The sequence below is a fragment of the Thermobia domestica genome, chromosome 4 (genome assembly GCF_964235325.1).
Source record: "Thermobia domestica chromosome 4, izTheDome1.hap1.1, whole genome shotgun sequence".
NCBI classification, from domain to species: Eukaryota; Metazoa; Arthropoda; class Insecta; order Zygentoma; family Lepismatidae; genus Thermobia; species Thermobia domestica.
The window spans coordinates 27,919,122-27,944,206 of NC_137457.1; the positions used below are offsets into that span (position 1 = coordinate 27,919,122).

The 25,085-nt window shown below is 35.2% G+C and overlaps 1 protein-coding gene across 2 annotated transcripts in view; it reads right to left on the reverse strand.

Annotated features, from left to right (window-relative positions):
• hpo (serine/threonine-protein kinase hippo) overlaps positions 1–25,085 on the reverse strand; it is a 329,614-nt gene that overhangs the window by 284,424 nt on the left and 20,105 nt on the right. The window contains exon 1 of one of the 2 annotated variants that reach the window (XM_081755379.1): positions 14,446–14,562. The exons of the other annotated variant lie outside the window; for it this stretch is intronic. Coding sequence (XP_081611505.1) covers positions 14,446–14,549 — 104 coding nt within the window. The 5' untranslated portion in view covers positions 14,550–14,562. Of the gene's footprint in view, positions 1–14,445; positions 14,563–25,085 lie in introns of those variants that run through there. 2 annotated transcript variants of the gene reach the window in all.

The following is a 25,085-nucleotide window of genomic DNA, read 5'->3' on the forward strand; positions in this document are numbered from 1 at the left end:
TTATTTTTATTTATTTGTTTATTTTTTCTAGTTCATGTGTTTTTATTGTAATGTATTGGATGTTATATACGAATGATCGTGTTGTGACAAACATACTTGAATTATTAATAACTTCAAAAAATGTGTCATAATCGTACACATTTTGCTTCAACCCATGAATGGTAATGTATGATCTCATGGGTGTGTATTTCTTTGATGACCATTCTATTCAGTTCAGCTGAACAAGTCTGTTTTTACCTAGTCTACGCGTTTACCTAGTCTTTATATATTCAGAAATGATTGCAAATTGATCCTTAGCACTTTGTTTAGCTTAGATTCATTATTAATATTTTTTATTTTAAAATCTTTATGCTGTATTTCATATATTGTGAAACCGTAGTAATTTTGTGTGCTAGTACGATTTCAAGTAGCAGTCTTTAAAAATGATTAGAAATTTTATAAGAGATGGGCCAAGACTACTATTATAAATATGTTTTACCTTTCTTATGATAAAAATTTAGAAATTATTTTTTGTTTTTCTTAGAGAGAAAACCGTATGAACAATATCTGCCATATGTCGTTTGCTTTTTTCTAAACTTGCCTTACATATATCCTTACAATTACAGATATCTTACTGTAATACTTACTTAATACTTACTTTACAATCAAGACTCACTTTTGTTGAACTGAATAAACGCAAAAAGTAAATTTGTCTACTTTAGTTTCTTTAGAAAAGTACATTGGATGTGTCACTTAAAAAAGAAATCAATTAAAAAAAAAGGTTCGAAGGATCCGAGATTAGTATTTCTAATACACAAGTTCACATCAGTATTTACGGTTTAGAATCCCCGCTATTCTAATTTTAATATATGGCAACTTTAGAATTCATTCTTGTAAGATTAATTTGACTGTACACACTGATTTAACTTATTGCAACAACGGTAAAACACATTATTAAAAGTAATTTATTGTATACAAAGTTTAAGACGGCAATAGAGGGCGAATCAACTCGAATACGGCTTAAGTGTTTGTCAATTACTAATTTTATCTAACAAAACGACATTAAAAAATACAAATTTGTTGAGAATGTAAACACAGTTTAAAAAGATGTAATCCTTATTTCGCCTATTTATAGGTGCATATCAAAGCACACGGCAAAACAATGGATTAAAAAAAATTATCATATTACTTTATACCAATAACTGAAAGTTTGCATCATTTCGAAATGACACATAAGTCTTAAAATAATAATTTCTTGCTATTCGTTTCATAATTTTAATGCTATCTGTCTGTACTAGTGCTGCTTAAAGTACGGACTGAAACATCCTTTTTATCAAATTAAAAACCTATTAATAACATTTTCAATGTCCACGTAAGATTGCGATGTGTGTACAACAATGCAAGTCCAGTCGACCTATCTTCTGTCATCCTAGACCTTATCCAGCTCTTGAATCTTCTTAGAGTTGAAAAGCTTCTTTCTGCTGTCGCTGTGGATATTGGCCAAGTAAGCAATATTTGTAAGAGTTCAAAAATAGATAGATATTTCCATCAATTTTGGAATATGCTACTAGCGCCGTGTTGAACGTTTTGATAATCTTCGAACTTTTCTTCAAAGAACATACCTCATGTAAAAGTTTCGTTTCTATCGTGTCCCTATCGCGAAAAAGCAGAGGGAAGCATTTGTCACAAATATTTTCAATTCTTTCTTTCAATCACTCATATCTGAGATTTCTTCCAGCTATACGAGCACTAAAGTGTTTAAATCTTAGCAATTGACAGACTGTTTATAAAACGGTTCTGAAGATCAACATTAACACAATCTACTAATGGAATGTACACACATTTTTTTTTTCAATAAGACTTAATATTAGCTTCTTCATTATCAGAAACATTGGGATAGTTTGTCCGGTTGGCTTGTTTGTCAGTCAATCGTAGAATGCGAAGAGGACATCCATGATTCTCATTACGCTTTTTTTTTTATGTTCAAAGATAATAGAAAAAACTGTCTTCTCCTTCAGTACTTCAATTGCATGTGTTTTCTCCTGTACCGCGTACACATTTATGTTTTCTTCCCGTAAGTATTTACTGAGCACAACAGCAGTGTTCAGGATATCACTTAAACTGACAATAGTAATTATAAATTCACCGTTAAGAATCGAATGTAATAAACAGTTTGCCATAGCTGCAGAAGCGTTGTCTTGCCAAAGGGGTACACATTGAAGAGATTCGGCTATTATCAGCGAATCTCCCTGGAACTCCAAAATGGAAACGTGCCTCTCGATCCAACGGGTTTCACAATAACTTCGTAATGAGTGTCCTAACACATTTTGAAGGTCATAATTGCGTTTCGAAGACATGTGGAAAAAGGCTAAAACTTCTTGAACACAACCAACAGCGTTCTTGCGCTCTGAACCTAAATTCGTTACTGACATAAGGTAAAGAAATACCTGTAAAGACAGGCACGTATCCATAGGGACGTAACATCGAATAATGGAATTGCACATTGAAGTGACGAAACTTCATTTGTTGAAGTTGGTACCCCCTCCACCTCGAAACCTGAAGACATATCTATTTTTTTATTATTATTATTATTATTATTATTATTATTATTATTATTATTATTATTATTATTATTATTATTATTTTACTGGAGAATAATTTTTCGCCTAAGTGCTGAAAGGGAGCATTTCTTCACAGAAAACTGAAAAAATATAAAACTCTTTGATTTATTGATAGAGATGGACAAGAGATGAGACTCAAATATTTTTGCGAAATAAGAGACGAGACTTTAGCATTTCTCATAGCTCGTCTCGCGTCCATCCCTATTTATAAACTGTTTGGTTATTTCAATTTCAGAATGGGGTTTCGCAGTGATTTTTATGCACTGGCGGAATAATTTCACACGCGTCACAGTAATGTTTCTCCTCGAACTGAGAACTTACAGCGAGGGTGCGACCTCCTCTCTATGTGCGCCCTTCATCTATCGCGACCTAGACATGGAGGTAACAAACGCGACTTAAACCTCGACCTCGATCGCGAGGTATCTTCGGTATGTCTTTACCCTAAATATAACACATACATCAAAATGAAAATTAAATCTTTAAGTTTTACGTCCCACGATTATACCGGCAAGGCTAAAGGAGACGGTGATGATGAGAAATGAAAGTAATGGTGGAGGAAAGGGAGAACCCCGAGGAAACCGACGAACACGGTGTTTGTCTACCACAAAAAGGAATTTGGTGCGAGCTGGGATCGAACCAAGGACTCCATGCACCAGAGGTGAACGCTCTACCACTGAGCCATCCTGACCCCTAACATCTAAGTTTAGATCAATTCGTTTTGCTAAGCTCGTTAGGTTGTACATAGATGGCGCAACTGCACATGACAGGAAATGCGTAAAGTAGGAACGAATATTAGTGTTAGTTCCATATTTTAAAGATTATGATATAAACGATAAATACTTTAATGCACTAGAGTTTTGTGTGTTTCGTTCTAATAAAGCAATATAAAATAGAACTGATATCTTTTTATAACAATAGTTAACGAGAAATCCTTGTGCAAAGTTTCTTTAAGTAAACTATTTTTATTACAATTACTGTACTATATTGCAATAAGTAATATTGTTTTGTGTAACTACTGTGTTTGAAATAAAAAGTTAGACCCCATGAAGTAACAAACTGGTATTTTTATTAGACAAGTCAGTTTCGCAACTTTTTTTTGCTCGTAAAGTATTCTCGAATTTCATCGTACAGGAAATCCAGTTACAAGACTAATTTATTTAGTACTTCGAATAACTGGCAGCAATTTATATCACTTCTCATATGTGACATTTTTTTCTTTTAGGTTCAACTTTATAGCCTATTACTGAACTTGACATATTGAAAAGTACACTTACAGTCACGAGGAAATTAGAACCTGGAAGTAAAGCTCAATGATTAATTCGTTATCGTTAAATTTGAAATACATAAGAGTGCGTGGTTCACTGAAGTATTTGTAAGTCTACTGATACGTAAAATTGCGTAAAACAATATATGCAGTGCTACAATTTCAGTTCACACAACCGTGTGTAAAGACATTCTTTGTATCGTGTTTGCATGTGAAGTCATTCTATTATACAATATACCTAATAATAATCGAATTTTTTCCATAGAAAGAAGGTTATTTACCTCAAATTTATATGCTAAATCATTTATTGCTCTATCACTTACAATGTTATTCTGGCATTCCGTATTCTACTTATTGTTTTTTTTTTATCAACGACATTTTTACTCTGCACATTTGTAGCTCGAGTGACACATATTCTACGTAACATGTGCAGTTATGTCCAAATTGATTGTCGCATATCTATAACTGTCTTCTTGTAAGAATATAATTTGTTAATTATTTTGCAGGGTACTTTTAATACTGATACTATGTGTATAATCGGGGAATGTATGTGGTGGTAAATTTCACAGGGAAAAATTATCTTACGAAATTATAATGAGTAACATAAAATGTTGCTAAATGGACAAGAACATTTTATTTTCGTTTTATTGTTCTTATTTACTGCTCTTTTCACATGAAATTTGTTACATACATGTCTTTGCCGATTACACAAATACTAACATTATAAGAAATATAATAATTCGGTATAAAATTATATTCCTACAATAAGATATTTATAGACTTGCGACAATTTTGGACATGAATGTACGGTGAAAAATCATATGGGAACGAAAATAGAAACGAATAAACTATAACAAACAAGTCCTTATAGCCAGCCAGCATCGCGCGTCCTTTTTCGTCCATGTTCACTGACTGTCTGCCGTGGAAGAATAGAATTGTCTGGTACATAAATAATGTTGAAAGTTCAATCTAGGTTTTTAGTGGTGACCGATAAAGATTTTAAAAAGTCAACTTTTTTCAGATGGAGGTTTTCCTCCCATAAAAACGCGTCTTTTTTTAACAAAACGACGAAATTTTCATTTTTAATTTTTTTTAATGACTTTCTTCTTCAGGAACTATGTTTCCTTGTAGTGGAGACTGCAATTAATCAAGTGCGTTTACAACTTGCAGTACTTGTGAGTTATATGTTGAATCCAGGGCTGGGTGTCTTGATTAGTTTTCAAACTTGCATTGCAGTTGTTACCAGCAATGTGTGAGTTATACAACCCAAATATCGCAAGTGTCATTTCGGTTGGTTAACTATTTTATCAACTACCAGAAGTTACGCATTTTTATATATGTGTTTGGGTTTACTAAATTCAATCTAACAGAAAAAAACAAAGAAACATACAAAACGATTTTCGATTTGGTAAATATATATATATATATATATATATATATATATATATATATATATATATATATATATATATATATATATATATATATATATATATATATATATATATATATCTTGCTTACATCCTGCTCTCCATTTGAGAAGCATTTCACCTTAAGCTTCAGAAGGTTCAGTTTATAAAATTAAAGCCATAAACAAATAGGATATGGGTTAGTGAAACATCATTATTCACACAATTCCTTATTCCTTTACCTTATTTTTGTTGATAAAAGCTGAAAAAAAATCCCATACGCTATATTGTGCATAGAACTGCATGATCTTATTTGTTTGTTTCTTTCAAGATTAGGGTTTAGTTTCAGCACTGATGCTATATGAAAAGTCAGCAGTGTACACAACAGATAGTTCCCGTAGAGGTTCAAAGAGCCGCACATTTTACGTAGTAAAAAGAAATAAAATTTATTTTTTGAATGTATAAAATAATTCATAACTCACCATATAGACCATTGTCAGAAGTGTCCGTTCTTCGCACAGTTACAATTAATTTAATATAAAACCGGAAATTTGAATATTCTATCTAAATTGCCCCATTTCTGCTCCAGAAGACGAATTTGTTATAAATGCTGTAACACGTATCCGATCAGTTTTAATAAAGAGCTTAAATTTCCCTTATTTTTTAAAGAATTTAAATATTCGAATTTGGCACCTTTAATTTATATTGAGTATTTTATGAATAAATATTTTGAAATTCGAATACAGTATTATATGAATTTGTTACTTTGGGCACAGAATTTCCAAAAAAGCTGCAACGATTGTTAGTTTACTTTTAATGGGAAATTCATATACTTTGGGAACTTGTGAGATACACTAATCTTGCCAAAAAAAGATTTGAATCTCTTGCATCTCCTTAAGAATACGTATTTCGAACATGGTTGTTTCTTGTTAATATGCATAGCTTGATATAAATCATTACACGCAGTGGCAAAACAAAGCATTCATTTTCATTTACATATATTCTATAATATCTTGATTAAGGAGGAGGTTTAAATCACGAACCCCTTATCTTCGTACGCCATGGTTATACGAAAATGACAGATATAAATGTTCAAAATTTCGGCTTTTATATATAAAAGCCGAAATTTTGAACATTTATATGTGTCATTTTCTTATAACCAGTATATATACCTCTTTTCTTATATATATATATTGTCTTCTTAAACAAGCATTATTTCATAGAAATCTAAACGTGATTTTTATTCATATTCACAATTGTTGAGAAGAGAAAAAAATTGAGAAAACTATCAGAAAATATTTTCTTTTACTTCTTTATTCGCGGGTCGGTTTATTAGCTGTCTGTCGCTATGTTGCGTGGCAACTTGTCCTTGCGATTAAGACCGTCATCAGGTCTATTGTCCTGCCTCTTTTTCGGATGTTCTTTTATTCATTGCAGAACCCAAAATATGCTAGACAAGAATAAAGTATTTGTTTTGAAGGGAGCAGCATATTCTGAGCGGTCTGTTTATTACCTGTCAATCATTGTGTCGCGTGCCAAGTTGTCTCTCTTCTTCTGAGGGAAAGATAATTTGCGGTTATGACCGCTGTCACTTTTATTGCCATGCCTCTTTTTCCGATGTACTTTTATTTATTGGGGGTACAAAAATATTCTAGGACCAAAATATTCTGTGACAGAGCCATATCTCGGGAATCGCAAGTCAAATAGAGATTATATTGGTGTTGTTCAATACCTAAGAGGATGGCGAACACTTTCGTACCAAATAGTAACCAGTAGCCACTGGCTATATCTGCATCTTCAGAATATAACCGGTGATAAAAAAAAAAAAAAAAAAAATGACAGCTCAATATAGGTAACGTTAAGTGTATTATCTATTGAATTTAATCAAATAAATTTAATACACAAATTGATGTCGAAAAAAATAATTCTTTTTAAGTTTGTCTGACAGTGTTCTTTGAGAATTTTCAACTGGTTTTTAATTGATGTCTTTACAGTCAATGAAGTTAAATCACTATTTCGACCATATTTTCTACAAAAATTGTGAACTGCAGCTGCCAAACTTTCATTATTTTTAAAAACCCTGAACTGTCAGTTGTTACGCCGGTTTTTTTTTTTTCCCCTTTCTTTTCGTTGGAACACCTTACCGCAGAAATGGCGCTAAATTGAAATCTTGCGTCAATTTTGGAACACCATTACATATAGCAGCATTCCACTGCCTCCTCGTAGCAAATGAGCTAATGTGCATGTAGTACCGATCTCAATTATGTTTCTGATTTGAACAAAATCCCGAGTAGTGGTCAGGATCCGACTTTAAACAATAGATTTGGGTTCTCGTGTCTCGAAAAGGTGTCGTAAAATGATGTCTCGTCTCCGAAACTAGATATTAACGAACTCCGAGTGATAAATTTGCTCTGCCCAAAATGAATTGGATTGCTTTGTAAATTAATCACCGTGTGTAACAGAAGTTGGTAGCATGAAACCGAACATGAATGGTTAATGAATGTGAACGATTATAAAACAACTGGTACAAAAAATGGGAAAGAAAAGTGAAAACTCCATGAGAAGACACACAGACACAGTGGCATATCCACAGGAAGGTGGTAGGGGCAATCTACTCCTCCCAAAGGCTACTTTTCTTTTTCTACTACAGTCATTACGATTTACAGACACATGTTCCCTCACAATAAGAGGTCGCTGCAAATGGTACAGACGTTGACATCGTTATAAAGCTTTACAGTGACATGTCCTTCTATCATTCAAGTATGCTATACATGGTGTTTGATATTACTTCTATCATTCAGGTATATTACACACAGGTTTGAATCATCCAAGTATGTTTAGTGTTTAATAGTACTTCTGTCATTCAAGTATGATTCAACTATGCTATAAAGGGTATTTAATTGTACTTTTATCATTTAAATATGCTATACATGGTGTTTGATAGTACTCCTATCATTTAAGTGTGATTCAAGTAAGCTGTACACAATGACAGAAGTACACTCATGTCCAAAATTACTGCCGCGTCTCTATAAATATGTTTTTCTAGGAATATAATTTGTTAACGATTTCGCCGGGTATTTCTTATAATATTAGTATGTGTATAATCGGCAAAGACATGTATGTGGCAAATTTCACGCCAAAAGAGCAGTAAATAAGAACAATAAAACGAAAATAAAACTTTCTTGTCCATTTAGCAACATTTTATTTTACTCATTATAATTTTCGTATTTATAATTCTTTTCCTCTGAAATTTAGCACATATATTCATTTCTCGACTATAAACATAGTATCAGTATTTAAAACACCCTGCAAATTCATTATCAAATTATATTCTTACAAGAAGACAGTTATAGATATGCGACAGTAATTTTGGACATGAGTGTACTGTCATTTAAGTATATTATACACAGTGTTTGATTGTACTTGTATCATTCAAAGAAAAGAACACTGTTTAGTTTAACGTCCAGGATTACGCCATTTAGACTAAAGCAGACAGATGATTAAGACAACTGACTGATGATATAATTGGTGGAATGAGAATGGGGGAGAAAATGGGAGCACTCTCAGAAAACCCATGGATATGATGTTGTTCACCTTCGATCATTTAGTACAGTACTTGACTGTACTTCTATCATTCAAGAACGATACGTTATAAATGGTGCTTGTACAGCGATATATCCCTATATATCCCTATTATAATTAATCTGTACCTATATTATCAACATTGATCAGAGGCGCAATAATTAAGCATATAGCTTATATATAATTAAAAGAAAGAACGCTGTTACTGACAGGACATGTTGTCATGAGTAAGATTATTAGTTTGTTATTGATAGGACATGTTGTCATGGAAAACATTATTATTGGGAGGATACGTACATAAAACGGTATGGTTGTTATTGATCCATAATATATGTATAAAGGAAAGAATAAATCGACGTTAGTTGGTATGTATAATGATATAGTTCATTGAGATAGATTAACGAATTAGGGCTAGAACTTGAATTAAAAGGAATATTTATCGTTCTATCTGGTGCCGTAGACCCGTGAATATACTGAAAACCTTTAGTTCTGAAGGATAGTAAGAACTGAGTTTATGTGTATACATATATATAACTTTTATGAGTTTCACTACTTTGAGAAGTGGGAGGAAAATCCAAAGAATTGGCAATATGCAGGATTCCGAGATTGAAGAAGTACCCAGTATTTTAAATGAAACCATATCTGGAAATGCCGTAACTGTGTCCGAACGTTCTCATTCTAATCTTATTGATACGATTAGTCAACTACTAGATGCTAAATTTGATCAACAGCAAAAATTGAACGATGAAAAGCTAGAACAGATACTAGAGCAACATAAATCTCTTGCAGATAAAGTACAAGGTGTACAAGAAAATTTTGACCGCTTGCAACACAATTTGAAAGAAAATTTGCAAGTATTAGCTGATGAAGTTACCATCAAAATTACAAATGATATGACACGAGAAGTTGATACCAGGTTTCAACAATTTAGTAACAAATGGCAAGATAGACAGGATCAACTAACTCTAGAAACCGAGTCGATAAAGAAAGTCGTTGAAACCATGGAATCGACGACAGCCCAACAAAAAAGTCAGATAGCGAATATTACTGCCCAGGTCAATTCACATAGCATACTGATATCCAACATACAAGAGGAAATCAGATCGTTACAAGAGAGGGAATGTGACTACAATAATCCTATGTATAAGGAGGCTTTGGGTACTCCCAATCAACAGGAAACAATGCATCACCAACAGGAAACATTGCATCACCGCCCGAGAACTCCATTAATAGAAACTGACGGGATATCTTCTTCTAAGAGTTCTACTGATGATGGTTTAGTTGTGGAAAACCACAGTAGGCGATTCCAAAGTCCAGATCGCAAAAGAAGAAAGGAGATAAATAAGTGCGAAAGGGTTCCAGACCATTATCAACGCCAACAAAAACATAACTATAGCAAAATAAATGTTAAGGTCAGTGAAATTAAGGCCATGACTAAATTCAGCGGTAAGTGTGACGAAACCGCAAGCTCGTTTTTAGAAAAATTTGAAGCAGAGTGTGAAATTATGGGTGTAGATCAATCTAAATTTATGAAGTTGTTACCACATCTGTTACTTCCTCCTTGTTCCTTGTGGTTTAAGGCTATTCGCGACCATATAAAATCCTACGAAGAATTTAAACGGGCCTTGTTGGCTAATTACGAAAATGATTTCTTGTTAGCTAACCGTGATGCGATGGTGCGAACTCGACACTATTCACCTCGGGTCGATAAATCTCTTACGGATTTTACAATCAATGCATATAATGAACTTAAACTCGTCAATCCGTTTCAGCCCGAATCCAGAATAATCGCTTCCGTACGCATTTTATTGCCGTATAAATTACAACAGATTCTGTTGTCTGCTCAATGCGTAAACTTCAATCATCTGATAATTTTAGTTCAAAACTTCGAGAATCAATTCCCGAATCCTAATGGGAGTAATCGTAATCCATCCAATCCAATTCCTGTCAGAAACCTGAATATAACTAATGAAAATACCGAAAATCTTCGCAGCGATGAGAGGTCACGTGACAATACTGGCATTGGAATTAGTGAAAGATCTATTATACGTACTGGAACTGGAGCTAATGGAAAATTCAATTCTAGCGGTAGAAATGGAACGAATTATAATAATCCGAGGAACAGTTGGATGAACGGGAGAAACTTTCGTGGAAGACGCAATTACAGTAACAATGTCATGCATACCGGTGTAACTCAAAACAGATGCAATTGGAGATCCCGAGATGGCAGGAACTGTCGGAATAGGACCGAAGTAATAAATGAAACGGGAAATGGATCAAGAGAAAATAACCAAGATTGTGGTGTTCAATGTACTTTGATTGACCCATTTGTTAATCATAATTTAAACTAAAACCCGCTGATATGGTTGGGGTTAATCCCATACCAGCCGAAGGTTCCCACGGTTATTCAACGCAAAATTCGTCTATTAATTTATTTGTGAATAATATTGATGATAAATATAATTTAGATATGAAAAGCTGGAGCAGGTAAACGGCTAAAGCTGGTTAAAATTTCAACCCTGATATGTTAACTAAATTAAACTTGGATAACAATTCTTAATTTATTCTCTCAGATGTTACGAGTTGTGTTATGAATACTTCATTTGGACTTTATATTTCTGCAACATGTTATGATGTGATTAATTTATTTTATCTTTGTATTAACTTTGAGTGTTATGTTTACCTTTATTTTACTTTACATGTTCAAAAGAGATTTGATTATGTTAACTTGAAATCTATGACATTGATTTTTAAATTGAAGCCTTTAAATGTAATTATTGCCTTCTGATCTTGTTGTTGTTTTGATAAGATGACGATCTTAATTATAAATAATGTTGTTTGTATATGGATGTTATCGTTCAATGTAAAAGAGGAACAACTAACTAGTAACTCTGCGTAAGTCATCAATTAGTTATAATTTTGAATAGATCCATAAATGATATTTGTAATGAATCGACGTTTTATGATACGTAATTAGTAATAAAAGAAAAATGTTATTATAAATGAATTGATATATATATATATGGAGAAAGAAGAGAAAAGAAAAATAATTATATTGATGTAATAATAATAATTAATACGAGGATTGATGTAATAATAATTAGTACGAGGGCTATTCAAAAGGTGAGTGTTTTGAAAATATCCAGGGTTCTTTCCTTCACTGTAATACTGTTACGGAATTCCCGTTCTGGGCGACATTTACAGCGATATATCCCTATATATCCCTATTATAATTAATCTGTACCTATATTATCAACATTGATCAGAGGCGCAATAATTAAGCATATAGCTTATATATAATTAAAAGAAAGAACGCTGTTACTGACAGGACATGTTGTCATGAGTAAGATTATTAGTTTGTTATTGATAGGACATGTTGTCATGGAAAACATTATTATTGGGAGGATACGTACATAAAACGGTATGGTTGTTATTGATCCATAATATATGTATAAAGGAAAGAATAAATCGACGTTAGTTGGTATGTATAATGATATAGTTCATTGAGATAGATTAACGAATTAGGGCTAGAACTTGAATTAAAAGGAATATTTATCGTTCTACTTGATATAATTTTCATGTGCTAAGTGCTCGAAAAGAAGGAACAGTTTTGCCCTACATTTTAATATTAGTTAAAATACATTTTTTTTTTTTTAAATTGTGCATAATTATACGCTGATATAACAGAATGTCTACTAAAATTCCACAATGAAATTTTGTGAGCTTTTCTTTACCAAATCATAAAATTTTCTAACATTTTCAAGAGCGAATTTGGGTGAGAATTAGGCCCAATTTTCATCCATGCGATACAAACGTACTTTGCTTGGGATTTGGTAGCGTCTAAAGCGGACCATAGACATTTCTGGTGTTGAATTCTGATGTTTTATAGAACAAAATTTTTCAATCTGTACTTACATTTGCACAGTTAAAAAAAATCGTGACCCAAAAGCTAAATTTCGTGACTTTTATGACGTTTTCTGATTTCGTGACTTTCGTGACCGATAGACACTCTGTATAAACAGAAATGAACGAAAGAGGTTGGTTAGAGCCGTTCTTACGCTTTTCTTCTTCCACTTCGAACACTATGTGCTACACTATTTACCATTAAAATTAATTATTATATCATATTATATATAAAAAATACAACGAATTATGTATACCATTTGTTTTATTAAAAATTTAAATGTACTTGGAACTTGGGGTGGGACAATAAAACCCAGTCGCTGTAAATGACACCCTTGATTTCGAGACTGTTCATCCATCCTTCAGTTGGCAACCCGTCTTTGCCAAACGACCCTTCAAGGTCCGCTGGTGCACGGACAGGATGCTGTACACCACAAAGTTGCGTGGTTAAGTATCGAAGCAGAGAGACTTTGTAGATAAGAGTAACTGGAGGTACTGTGAAAAATACTGTTCTTGAAGTTCCATACAACGTTATGAACTTAAAATGTGAACAATCATCAGCATAGTCCAAGATCGTACGAATTCTCAAATCATTGTTATTACTTTTATACTAATGAACCATCACGGAATGAACGAAAGGTGTCAATAAATGTGGTTATTGTTTAACCGTAATTTTTGTATACTCTTTTTATAGTGTTATTATGGGCTATACATTTATGATAAAAGTAATATACTAAGCTAAAACAGTGAAATAAAACAACTCTACGAGAAAAAACAACTGAAAAACATTTTCCGATATGTATGCCATTTTTTCAGAAATGCGATTGTGCCACTTAAGAATTTTACTCTTAGATTTTTTTTTAAAAAAAAAAAGAAAAGAAAAAAGCGCCCATCTATATATTAAAATGCTTGTGGTCAAGAAAAGTTTATATGTTTGTGGTCAACCCTTTCGACAGTAAGTTCTCGGAAACCACAGGCTCTAGAAAGGCGCCGTTTACACTTGATCGATTGTGCCGATTGTTCAGTTCTAACTAAATATTTTTTTAAAAAAAATGGCCGTTATTTCTTTATTACATTTTCTACGGGTACGCTGGAAATGCTGAAATTCCAAAAAGGTAAAGCATCATATCCTACGAGTTATACATTCCAGAACCACACATATGTATACAGGGATTATATATCTCTCAGGCGTTTGTTTCATGGCCAAATTATAATGACAAGTGAAGTATAACCATTTCTCCAGTCTAAGATGAATCTTTATTGTTTGAAGTGTTTTGCCCAGTGAACACCATACATTACTGACATTATAACGAATTGTGTGTGTAATGTATTTGCATATTACATACTGCATGCAAAAAGAAAGAAAACACTGATCACACATGAATTAGAAACTCCAACCGGAAGTAGGCTCAAATCTTGCAAACGGTGTGAGATGATATTAAAAGAATAATAATAATAAAAAAGAAAACTTCCCTTTTTGGTGCCCCTTACCGATTTTCAAGACGTCTTTCACTTGTGTCTGTAAAGGGACATGTAGAGATGTTGTGACAAATGACAAGGAGATTCATGCTCGTAAGTGAATGATGCGCTGTGTAGAGAGCACAGGTTCAGCTAGTATTCGAGGAAATATGGCAAATCATTTTCAAAAACAAACGAGATAAGTAAACAGTTACTCTATGATTCTTACCGATAAATCAAAATACTCCGAGAAGATGCAGAAACCAGAGTCGTAGTATCTGTTAGAGGCAGTCTTGACCCGTCCACACTTGGTTGCAATGCACTAGAAGACATCACTGAAATCCGAGCGTCAGATATAGTCAATACTATTCATAACTAAACATCACTTATAATATCAAATAAATCTATTGAAGGAAACAGCTAAGTAACTGCTCTCAAGTTTAACTTTTCATCTCACATTCACTTCAAAGATAGTAAAATTTTCATATATTACGCAAGCAAAAGCGTAAACGCTTTCTTACACAGAAGATTTATCCAGCACATTAAACTTTATGAGCCTGATGATGCAGCGGCATTAATTATCCTCACGGCATAGAAGAGTCACGCTCCGAACCAATTACAAGAAACCTCACGCCAATAATAAGAACGTATTATGTCATTGAAAACAACACGAGATGACATTTACCTTATGAATTTCTTTTTCTAGTTCCATCGTTCCTTCGCCAGCGAATATTTTAAATGTGTATATTTATGTGCTTTATTTAGTATTTGGTATTATTTCTATATATAAAAAAATGGAACGGATTAAGATTACAGTAAATAAATGGTCTGTAGCTTTAAATTAATACCAGGGTGTCTACTAAAATTCCAAAATGAAATTTCGTGACTTTTTCATGACCTTTTCTTTACCAAATCATAAAATTTCTTAACATTTTCAAGAGCGAATTTAGGTGCGAATTAGGTCGAATATTCATCCATGCGATAGAAACGTACTTTGTTTGCGATTTGGTAGCGTCTAAACCCGACCATAGACATTTTTAGTGGTGAATTTTGACATTTTATAGAACAAAATTTTCCAATCTGTACTTACATTTGTACAGTTAAAAAAAATCGTGACCCAAAAACTAAATTTAGTGACTTTTTCGTGACTTTCATGACTGTTTTCTGATTTCGTGACTTTTGCGTAACATTCGTGCCTTTCGTGACCGATAGACACCCTGAATACGTAACAGTATACAAGATACAGGTTCTTCCGAAAGAACACCAAAAGATTTTGGGAAATGAATCCTCGTACGAAAACAATATATATATATATATATATATATATATATATATATATATATATATATATATATATATATATATATATATATATATATATATATATACTGAGTGTCTCAAAAGTCCTGGACCATAGGCCAAATCCATTATTACTGAAGACACGAAACAATGGAAAAAGAGAAAATTGTTGGAAATATCTCGGTGGTTTTCAATGTAAAATGCCCGTGTAGCGTAGTCGCTATCACTCTCGCCTTTGATGCGAGCGGTTCCGGGTTCGATTCCTGGTGGGGACACTCGGTCGAAAAAGCGTAAGTTTTTTCAGACCAGCGAGTTGAGTGAGGTTTTTCCTGAGTTTTCCTCATTTACACTAGGCAAATGCCAGAATGGTATCTAAGATACTAATCCCAGGCCATTTCCTTCCTTCCCCAATCCTTTCTTCGGATAGTTTGCTCGCCGACGGGCTAAATGGCCTTACATCCCGACATCCCAGAAATCAAATTTCTAGTTCAATGTAAAAGGGTTCAGTTTTTCAAATCGTACCAGCCATTTGCACTCCACGTTTGGTAAGGCGCGCAATGTTAAATAAAAAAAGTAAAGTTTGAACTGGGGAGTATGTCCCTGCCTCTTGCCGAGAAGCGAGTGTTGCTCCTAAGGTTGCATTAACCAAATGTGTCTGCTAGTGCCCGTTGTCATTACTCCACTTCCCACTTTAACTACGCCTACAGTACACCGATGTCTACTTCTGTCTACAGCACATTAATGTGTCTCTCAGGCTCACTGAAAATTTCCATAATCTGCGGCGCTTGCCGTGCCTTGTGCTACACCTTGCATATCTCTTGAAGAATATACTATCTCGTATATATTGATATTATTGCCTGTCCTTTTAAGAAACACCTGCTGAAGTTTGGACGGTACAATATCTTGTATATATTGATATTATTGATTGTCCTTACAAGAAACATCTGCTAAAGTTTAGATGGTACAAAAATCTCGTATATATTGATATTATTGTCTGTTTTTACAAAAAACACCTGCTGAAGTTTGGACGGTACAATATCTCGTATATATTGACATTATTTATTGCCTGTCCTTTTAAGAAACACCTCCTGAAGTTTGGACGGTACAATATCTCGTATATATTGATATTGTTGCCCGTCCTTACAAGAAATACCTGCTGAAGTTTGCACATATCTTTGCGCACCTCTCTGTACAAAAGACATTATTTCAATATCCACAGTAGCATAATATAAATAGGAAAATTCATTCTTAGGTAACTCTCCGTCGTCGACATCGCATATCAATACCTTCGACAGCTGATACACAGTGGAATAAAGCGATTAAATTTCTAATCAAAAGAAACGCGACTTAATTTATGATGCAGGACGGAAGTATGTAGATCTAGTGAAGCGTGTAAAGTTCGTGGATCGTAAAACGTGGCTCGGTACTTGTTTGATTGAAGGTCAGAGGTATGAAATAGGTTTTTCTATGCAAATTAGGAAAGAAGAAAAAAAGGAATTGAATGTGACATTGAATTTACAGGAACTCTTGTTAACGTAAGTAATCGCGGATACTTAGTTTACTGAATTGGGTCAAAATGAGCAAGGAACTCTTGTTAATGTAAGTAATCGCGGATACTTAGTTTACTGAATTGGGTCAAAATGAGCAGCATTTAGTTAGAAATTGAATCTATAAATGCACAAGCAGCAGTGGCATATGTACATCACGTATGTATAGTGTGTTCACTCAATAGGAGTGCAGTTCGGCAAAGTCTTCGAAGTTCCCAATAGTATCCCTCTTCCTCCCTCCATCCCTCTTTTGACCGCATTTGGGGGTTGCAACGTCTTAGCACCCATTATGTCTATTCTTTCTTCCCAATATTGTGGCTAATATGAAACAGATGTCAGGCAATGTAAGAACAAGGAAGCTGGTCTTGGGAACAGTGAATTGAGCACTAACTTAAAGGACAGTATTTGGAAATGTGGCAACTAAGACTCCACGTGGAGTTGACAAACGACTGTCAATTGTCTGAAACGAGGATTGTGGTTGGCCATTTATTTATCGGGGGTGTTTTCCACAGGATCACTCGGAAGATGACTTATTTATGACACGAGCCACCACACGCAGAAGGCGGCATTCTTTTGTATAAGAACTGCACTCCGATAGAAGAAACAAGCTATACGTTATCTTTATGGCAAAATATTTTGAATTAACACTGAAACTGGAAATAGTAGAAATTTCCACTACTTCCGTTTTTAGCAGAGATCTTAGACTGAAGACGGAATATACTCTTTGAAGGCTTAATTGCTTGCAGAAAATCGCTTCCTATTTTTTACTGTACAACGATCAACGTCAAAACCGGAAGTAGTTGATTTCTGACACTTCTGATTCCAATAGATTGTTGAAGAAAATGAAGCTCCTATTCTTTAAAATCTAAATCGATTTAGGAAAAAAAAAAATTCTCGCAATCCTTTATCGTTTTTGCTCTTTGCAGATCAACTGAAATCGGAAGTTGTACTACATTTCTATAATTTCCGAATACAGGGTATCTACTAAAATTCCAAAATGAAATTTCGTAAATTTTCTTTACCAGATCATAAAATTTCCTAACATTTTCAAGAGCGAATTAGGCCGAATTTTCATCCATTCGATAGAAACATACTTTGCTTGCGATTTGGTAGCATCTAAAGCCGACCATAGACATTTTTTGATGGGGAATTTTGACGTTTTATAGAACAAAATTTTCCAATCTGCACTTATTTGTACAGTTAAAAAAAAAATCGTGACCCAAAAGCTAAATTTCGTGACCGATAGACACCCTGGAATAGAAACAAAAAATGAAATATTTCAGTTTAACGTCCCTTGATTATGCCCTTTAGGCTGAGACGATGATTATGGCAAGTGAATGATAGAATAATTGGTGGAAGAAAACGGGAGTATCCCGAGAAAACCGACGGACACTATGTTGTCTATCACAAACTTAACTGGTCCGAAATCGAACCAAGGACCCCACACAGCAGAGGTATTTAGTAAAGAGATGGAAAAATGAACTGAAATGAAATCTTTCCGATTAATGTCCACGATTATATTGTAAGGTTCCGCATGTCTTGATATCATGCAATAACCATGTGTGTACTACACGTGTTGACAGTAAACAAATACAACGCAGACGATTATAGTAAAGAGGAGTCGCCCACTATCGCCAGTAGTCGGCAGGTCGGAGATCACCGAAGATAGCCGACATTTTAGGATAAAAGACAGGAGCACGCCTCAACAAGCATCAATCTATCCAGGTTAATCAAACCACCTAAAGCCCTAAGGCGCCCGGCCATTGGGTCCCCCTTCTCTCTCACGACGCCCGGTCAGCGAGACACACACCTAACCACACAAAACTTATCCCCTCTCACGACGCCCGGTCAAATAGAGTAACCTCACCAACAAACAAGGGCGGATTCAGGGGGCGACCGGGACGATCACCCCCCCCCCAGAAGAGGAAACTTTCTTATTTTATATATATATAAATAAAACCCATCCCAGAGTTTGGAGCCTTTAAAAGTAGCATTATGACAACCCACCGCCCCCTCAGAAGTCGCTCCTGGATCCGCCCCTGCCTACAAAGCCCTACGACGCCTGGTTATTGGCTACCTTCCACTTTCTTACCCAAAATTATTAGAGGAACTATTTATTGTATTATATTTCTGTATTTAAGAAGATATTTTATAATAAAAGGTGATGGGTAAGTCCAAATTCCCGTGTACGATAATTGCTCTACCTTACATAAACTGAGAGAATTTTACAATATTCTTTAGGCTAAGGGAGATGATGACTAAGACAAGTGAACAATGATGGAAGAATTGGTGGAATGAAAACGTGAGAGGAAACGGTAGTATCCCCAGGAAAGTCACGGACAAGATCTTGTTCACAAGCTTACTTGGCCGGGGGTCGAACTAGGGATCCCAGGCATAAGAGGTGAGCGTTCTACCGCTGAGCCTTCGTGACACCATAAAGATGGAGATGAATATTCTGGGGGTGTGCTTAACAGACTGCAAGTAACGCTTCTCGCTATCTATTACCGTCTTTGCTCTGTTGTGATCAACCTGAAAACCAGAAATGATTGACACCACTTTCGATTTAAATATCACTTCCATCAGCGAACTTGATTTCAAACTTTGTACCCTTTACATTGTAGCCAAAATTGTTGCTGACCCATCAAGTAGTTCTCGAAATTATTTGTCTCGCGGACGGATACACTGAGAGAAATACATAAAAGAAGTGTTCGTATATCAAACTTCTTAAAATGTAACCCCCCACTTCGTCTAGACGTTTTGGTAGAAGAACCTCCTACCTTCAAATTCGATTTCTGCCAATGCCTCAGCCTCAATCAGGGTTGCCAACTGTCCCGATTCTGTTGAGACTGTACCGATTTCTGACTTACTTGTCCCGCGTCCCGACTGAAGACTCGTCGGGACACATATTGTCCCGATTTATCAATTTTCAAATTTAATTAATGTTTTATTGGGCTATTTTTACAAAGCAATGGCTTATTCTTTTACACGCACAGTTCTATGTATAGAATCAATTTAACAAGTCTCTCTTTTGCATTTTTAAAGTTTACCAAAGAGAACAGCCAAAGAAAGGACTTGTTTAGTTGATAGTCTGTTTCAGTCATTCTTTCAAGGAGCTTATTTGTTTGTGATAAAAACCGAACATTCTATATAGTTTTCGTTTTAAATGTTGTTTATATTAAATAAATTAGAATTGTTTTTGTTTGAATTTGCTGTATGACGATAGCCAAATAATAAAATTTCATTTTAGTAATACTTTTGGTCAGTAATTCCTTAACAATGTTATGCACTTATTTGCGATTAACTCCTTCAGTGTGGGTGGCGAGTTAACTCGTATCTTCAAAACGCACCTGCTGTGCGTATGGCGTATATATACGCTTTCGTTTAGCTTCGGCTATTTTGTATTGCGTATGGCGAATATACCTGCCCATAGTATGAGTAATGTTATCCCGACAATATTTAGCGAGTTTGCGTTCAGCTGGTTTCAATTGTTGCTTAATTAAAAGAAGAAGAAGAAAAAGTTGAGTTGATTTTAGTTTAGCGTCCCTTTCAGCAGCGAGGCTATATGAGACGTGGACCTACTGATTAACGTGGAATCCGAACCACATGAGCTCCCGCCGGGAATCGAACCCGGGTCTCCCACGCCAAAGGCGCGCACGCTAACCGCTTAGCCACGAGGGAGCTCAAGAAGAAGAAAAAGAAATAAATTAAAATAGAGTTTGGGCTTCCTCAAATACAGTTTTCATTCTTTGTTTTGTTTGAGAGCAGACAGCACAGTAATGGGTTCAAAACGACATTTCAACGATGAGGAAGAGTTATTAATTAGTGATTCTGATGTAAGTGATTTTGAAACAGATTTAGAATCAACATCCAAAGTTCTCAAAAAAAAAAAAAACTAACTTTTTACAGCGGTTTGCATCTGAAAATTAGGGACTGAAGGGGTTAAAAAATCTATATAGCTTTCTCTCTAAACTTTGTATATTAAATACACTGCAGTTGTTTTGGTATACTGCTTATACCTAGTGATGAGCAGTGGGTGGGAAAATTTATTAAAAAAAAAAAAGTGCTATATTCATTCAGATTCGATTCATTCATCTGATTTTTTACATTGTTTTCAACGACTCGCCCTGCGTGTAGTCATCTCTGAGGGGGGGGGGGGGCTCCAACACCGATTGTCCCGTCCCAATTTTTTCTTAAGTCTTCATCCCGGCGAAATTAAAATACCGCTAATTTTACATTAATTTATGTGATACCTTCAAATACATAAAGGATAATCGAAATGTGGAACAAGAGCGCCCTAGACAAGATCATTTTACATGAGAAACTGTTATCAAGACTCACTTATCTGCTTTCAATTTCGAGCCATTTTGAAAATCGGCATTTATTTTCGCGTTTCTAAACAGCTGAAAACATAAAGCCACTAGGTGACTTGTGATAACGATACCTCACGCAAAATAATATTGTCTAGGGCGCTCTTGTTCCACATTTCAATTATCTTTTATCTATTTGAAGATATCACAAAATTACTGTAAAATCAGCGGTATTTTAATTTCGCCGGGATGAAGACTCTTAAGAAAAGTTGACAACCTCGGTCTCAATCTCTATCCACACTATGATTATTCTGGAGAGGTGGGAGCACTCGTCCCGTCTAGCGCCTGGAAAAATGAAAATGATTTTTTTTTTTTTTTTTTTTTTAACTTTAACGTCCCATAGTTATATCCTTTAGGCTACAGGAAACGAATGATTAATGAAAGGAAATTAGTGTGAAACTAAATTTTTTGTCCTTTCCTACCGGGAATCAAACCCAGGATCACATGCACCAAAGACACATGCGCTAGCATTGGCAAGGTTCTAGAACACAGGTTCCCCTTCCCATTTAGCTGTAATAAAAACATAAAACAACGTACCCTGCGGGGCTCTAACCCGCCTTCACTCGCTAATGCTCGCTCGGCAATGCTATGTGAATTAAATATTAAACTATGGTATAGAAAGCAACCAACCTAGCTACTAACCTATATGAGGGGACCTGTGTTCTAGAACCTTCCCCCACTCCATTAAATTAGTGAGGAGGGCTCTAGTGAATAGAGCAAAGTTCCTTTGGTGTACGAGGTTCTGGGTTCGACTCCCAGTGAAAATCATTAAAAGTTATCTATCTTTTCAGTTTAAACGTCGCACGATCACGCCCTCTTAAGCTGAGAGAGAGGAAGGATTAAGGTCAATGAATGTTGATGCAAGAATGGGTGGAATGAGAAAGGGAGATGAAACGAGAGTACCTTGAGAAAACCCACGAACACGATTATGTCCACCACAACCTTACTCGGCCGGGGATAACCAGGGATCCTAGGCACGAGAGGTAAGCGCTACTAAGCAACCATGCCCCCCAAAACGTATCTATCGATCAAATTCCACTTTAAACTACAGTCTGCTGCAGACAAAAGACGCACGTAATCAATTGAGGCGTGGGGAAATTCTTTGAGGTTGCACTATGTTGAATGTCTTAAAATTAAGGATGGCCAATTCCGAAAATTGTACTTTCCGGAATCTGGAAAGTAAATCGAAAAAATTCCGGAATTTGGAAAAGATCCGGAATTTTCCGAAATCCGGAAAATTTTGCCCATCCCTACTTAAAATATTATTTCAGAGATACCGAGAGATGGGATCTAGTGAGAATTGTTATAAATAAATATTTCAAGTAATATCCTATAGTACGAAAACCATCAAACTAACACACCTATAAAGCACACTTGAGATATCAGTTCAGAAGTTATCGGTTTTGAATCCAACACAAGTTGAATTTCCTCGAAAGTTAGGCCAAGGTCATACGTAGTGAGAGCGGCAGCCGATGCCCAAAAATAAACGCCACACATGCTCGTTCCTCTTAATCACGCGCTCTCCGCCGTGGCAACGACCGACCAAGTGGCTGGCTATATGATTGCGGCTGTTCACTAACTTGGCCGTTAGCCATAAGATCAAACTACCTCTAAACACTAGAAACAGTTTTACAACTAAAATAAATAAATAAATAAATAAAAACATGGAAGTTGCAATTTCTCAATATATTTTCCGTCCTCCCAGGTGAGATTTGTATCCCAAACAAATCTTCGTGTGGTTTGGTAAGTGGTGGCCAGGGGCGGACTACCAACAATAGGGCCACAAACTAAAAAATGTATTTGGCATTGTTTATCAAATATCAGTTTATCTTCTAACCCAATGATGGGCAAACTACTGAGGTCCGCGGGCAAGTCGTGGCCTTCTAAAATGTTCCATCCGGCCCGAGACATGACCCCTAATCTACGGAATGAAAATAACAGGATCACGGGAGTCCCTTTTAACCCGAACATGTCCTAATAATAGGATCGGACATGTCAGGGGGGTGAAATTGGGAAATATCTTTTTTTCTCGGATGATAAAATGACTAACCTTTACTATAAATGTTTTTAATACAGTACATTCGAACGTCTGAAGCACGGGCGTCTCTGGCGGGGGGATGAGGGGGACGCGTCCCCCTCAATATTTTGAAGTACAAAATATTCAATATTTTATTCTAATTTAATTTATTTACTAACGACGGAATATCATATAAATAATAATAATTATATTTATTTGGAATATAATATTCAGGCTGTAAAATGATTGTATCGAGTTTTTGATATACCTTAGGGGGTCCGTGAAGGTAAGCAGAAATGGAATCGAAGTTAAGAAACAGGTTGGGCTAGGTAATACCATTTAAACACTTTCTTTGATGCACCTCCCCCCCCCCCAAATTTTACATGCCAGAGACGCCAGTGCTTTGAAGCTTTTGTTTTCTCTAGTTCCCTCCTAAAATAAATGCACATCACTGTTCTAACTTATAAACACCATCACATATATTAATATAAAAGCAAAAAATTAATTATAAAAGTTTTCAAAACAATTTACTAATGTTCGAGGGCATGATCGTCTATGGGACGTCTGATGTCGATAACGCGAAGAAGAAAACTGTTTTAAAAACTTATTTTTTCTAACTTTATCTTAGTATTATACGCAAATATATATGTCACGAAGATACAAGTAATCTACAAATATTCTTCGTGCTGGTCTGCTTTCTAAGGTTAAAATGTACAATCATCTTTGTATCTATACGTAGTTCGAGTGAGCTCCATCCTGCATTTGCAGGATAGCAGGTTGGGCCGGTCCGCCTCTTGTGGTGGTTCATGTTGAAACATTTTACATGTAAAATTAGATAATGAAATATCCCACCTCCAGAACTGCCGTAACTCTAATGGTCGTGTACACCAACGAAGTTCAACTGTTCAACGAGGGTCATAACCAAGCTCGGTGAAAATGTCTGTTGCACCAACAATGTTCAAGGTTAAGTCTCAGTCAAATGGTGGATAAACTTGGTTTTAACTTGAACAGCCGAATTTGGGGGTTTAAACTTCGTTGATCGAAGTCAGTCTGTTTACATTCAATAATGTCTTTGTATTTTTCTACTAATGAAATTACAATACATTTCTCGTATTCGGAAATATTTTTTGCTCGTGGTTTCATTATTTTTTCCATCACAACTACGATCACTGAAATTAGTTTACTCACAACTCTATGGACACAATCTCGAAAGTCGAAAAGACTGTCACGCTGTATGCTTCCTTCATTTGCTACTTTGTTAAACGATTAGAGACAAAATACAACAACCAGAGTCGATTTTACAAACTGACCGAAGTTTTACTTAAGCGAGAGGTACTGAACTTCGACTTTCAATGGTGCAACGAAAGTTCTGGAACCACGTTTAAACTTTCTTTCATTTGGGCTATATGACCTGCCCACCTGAGCCTCCTAGACTTGATGACTCTAACAATATTTTGTAAACGGTACAAATTATGCAGGGGGGAAGGGGAGGAATTCGAACGTTATTTCAATGTGTATGTATTGTAGATAAAACCTTTCTTAAATATGTACAAAATCCATTATTACATATTAAAAATTGGTACTAATTTAAAATCGACTTTGATCTACGACAGCTCCACAATTATGCCTTGTAACCAGG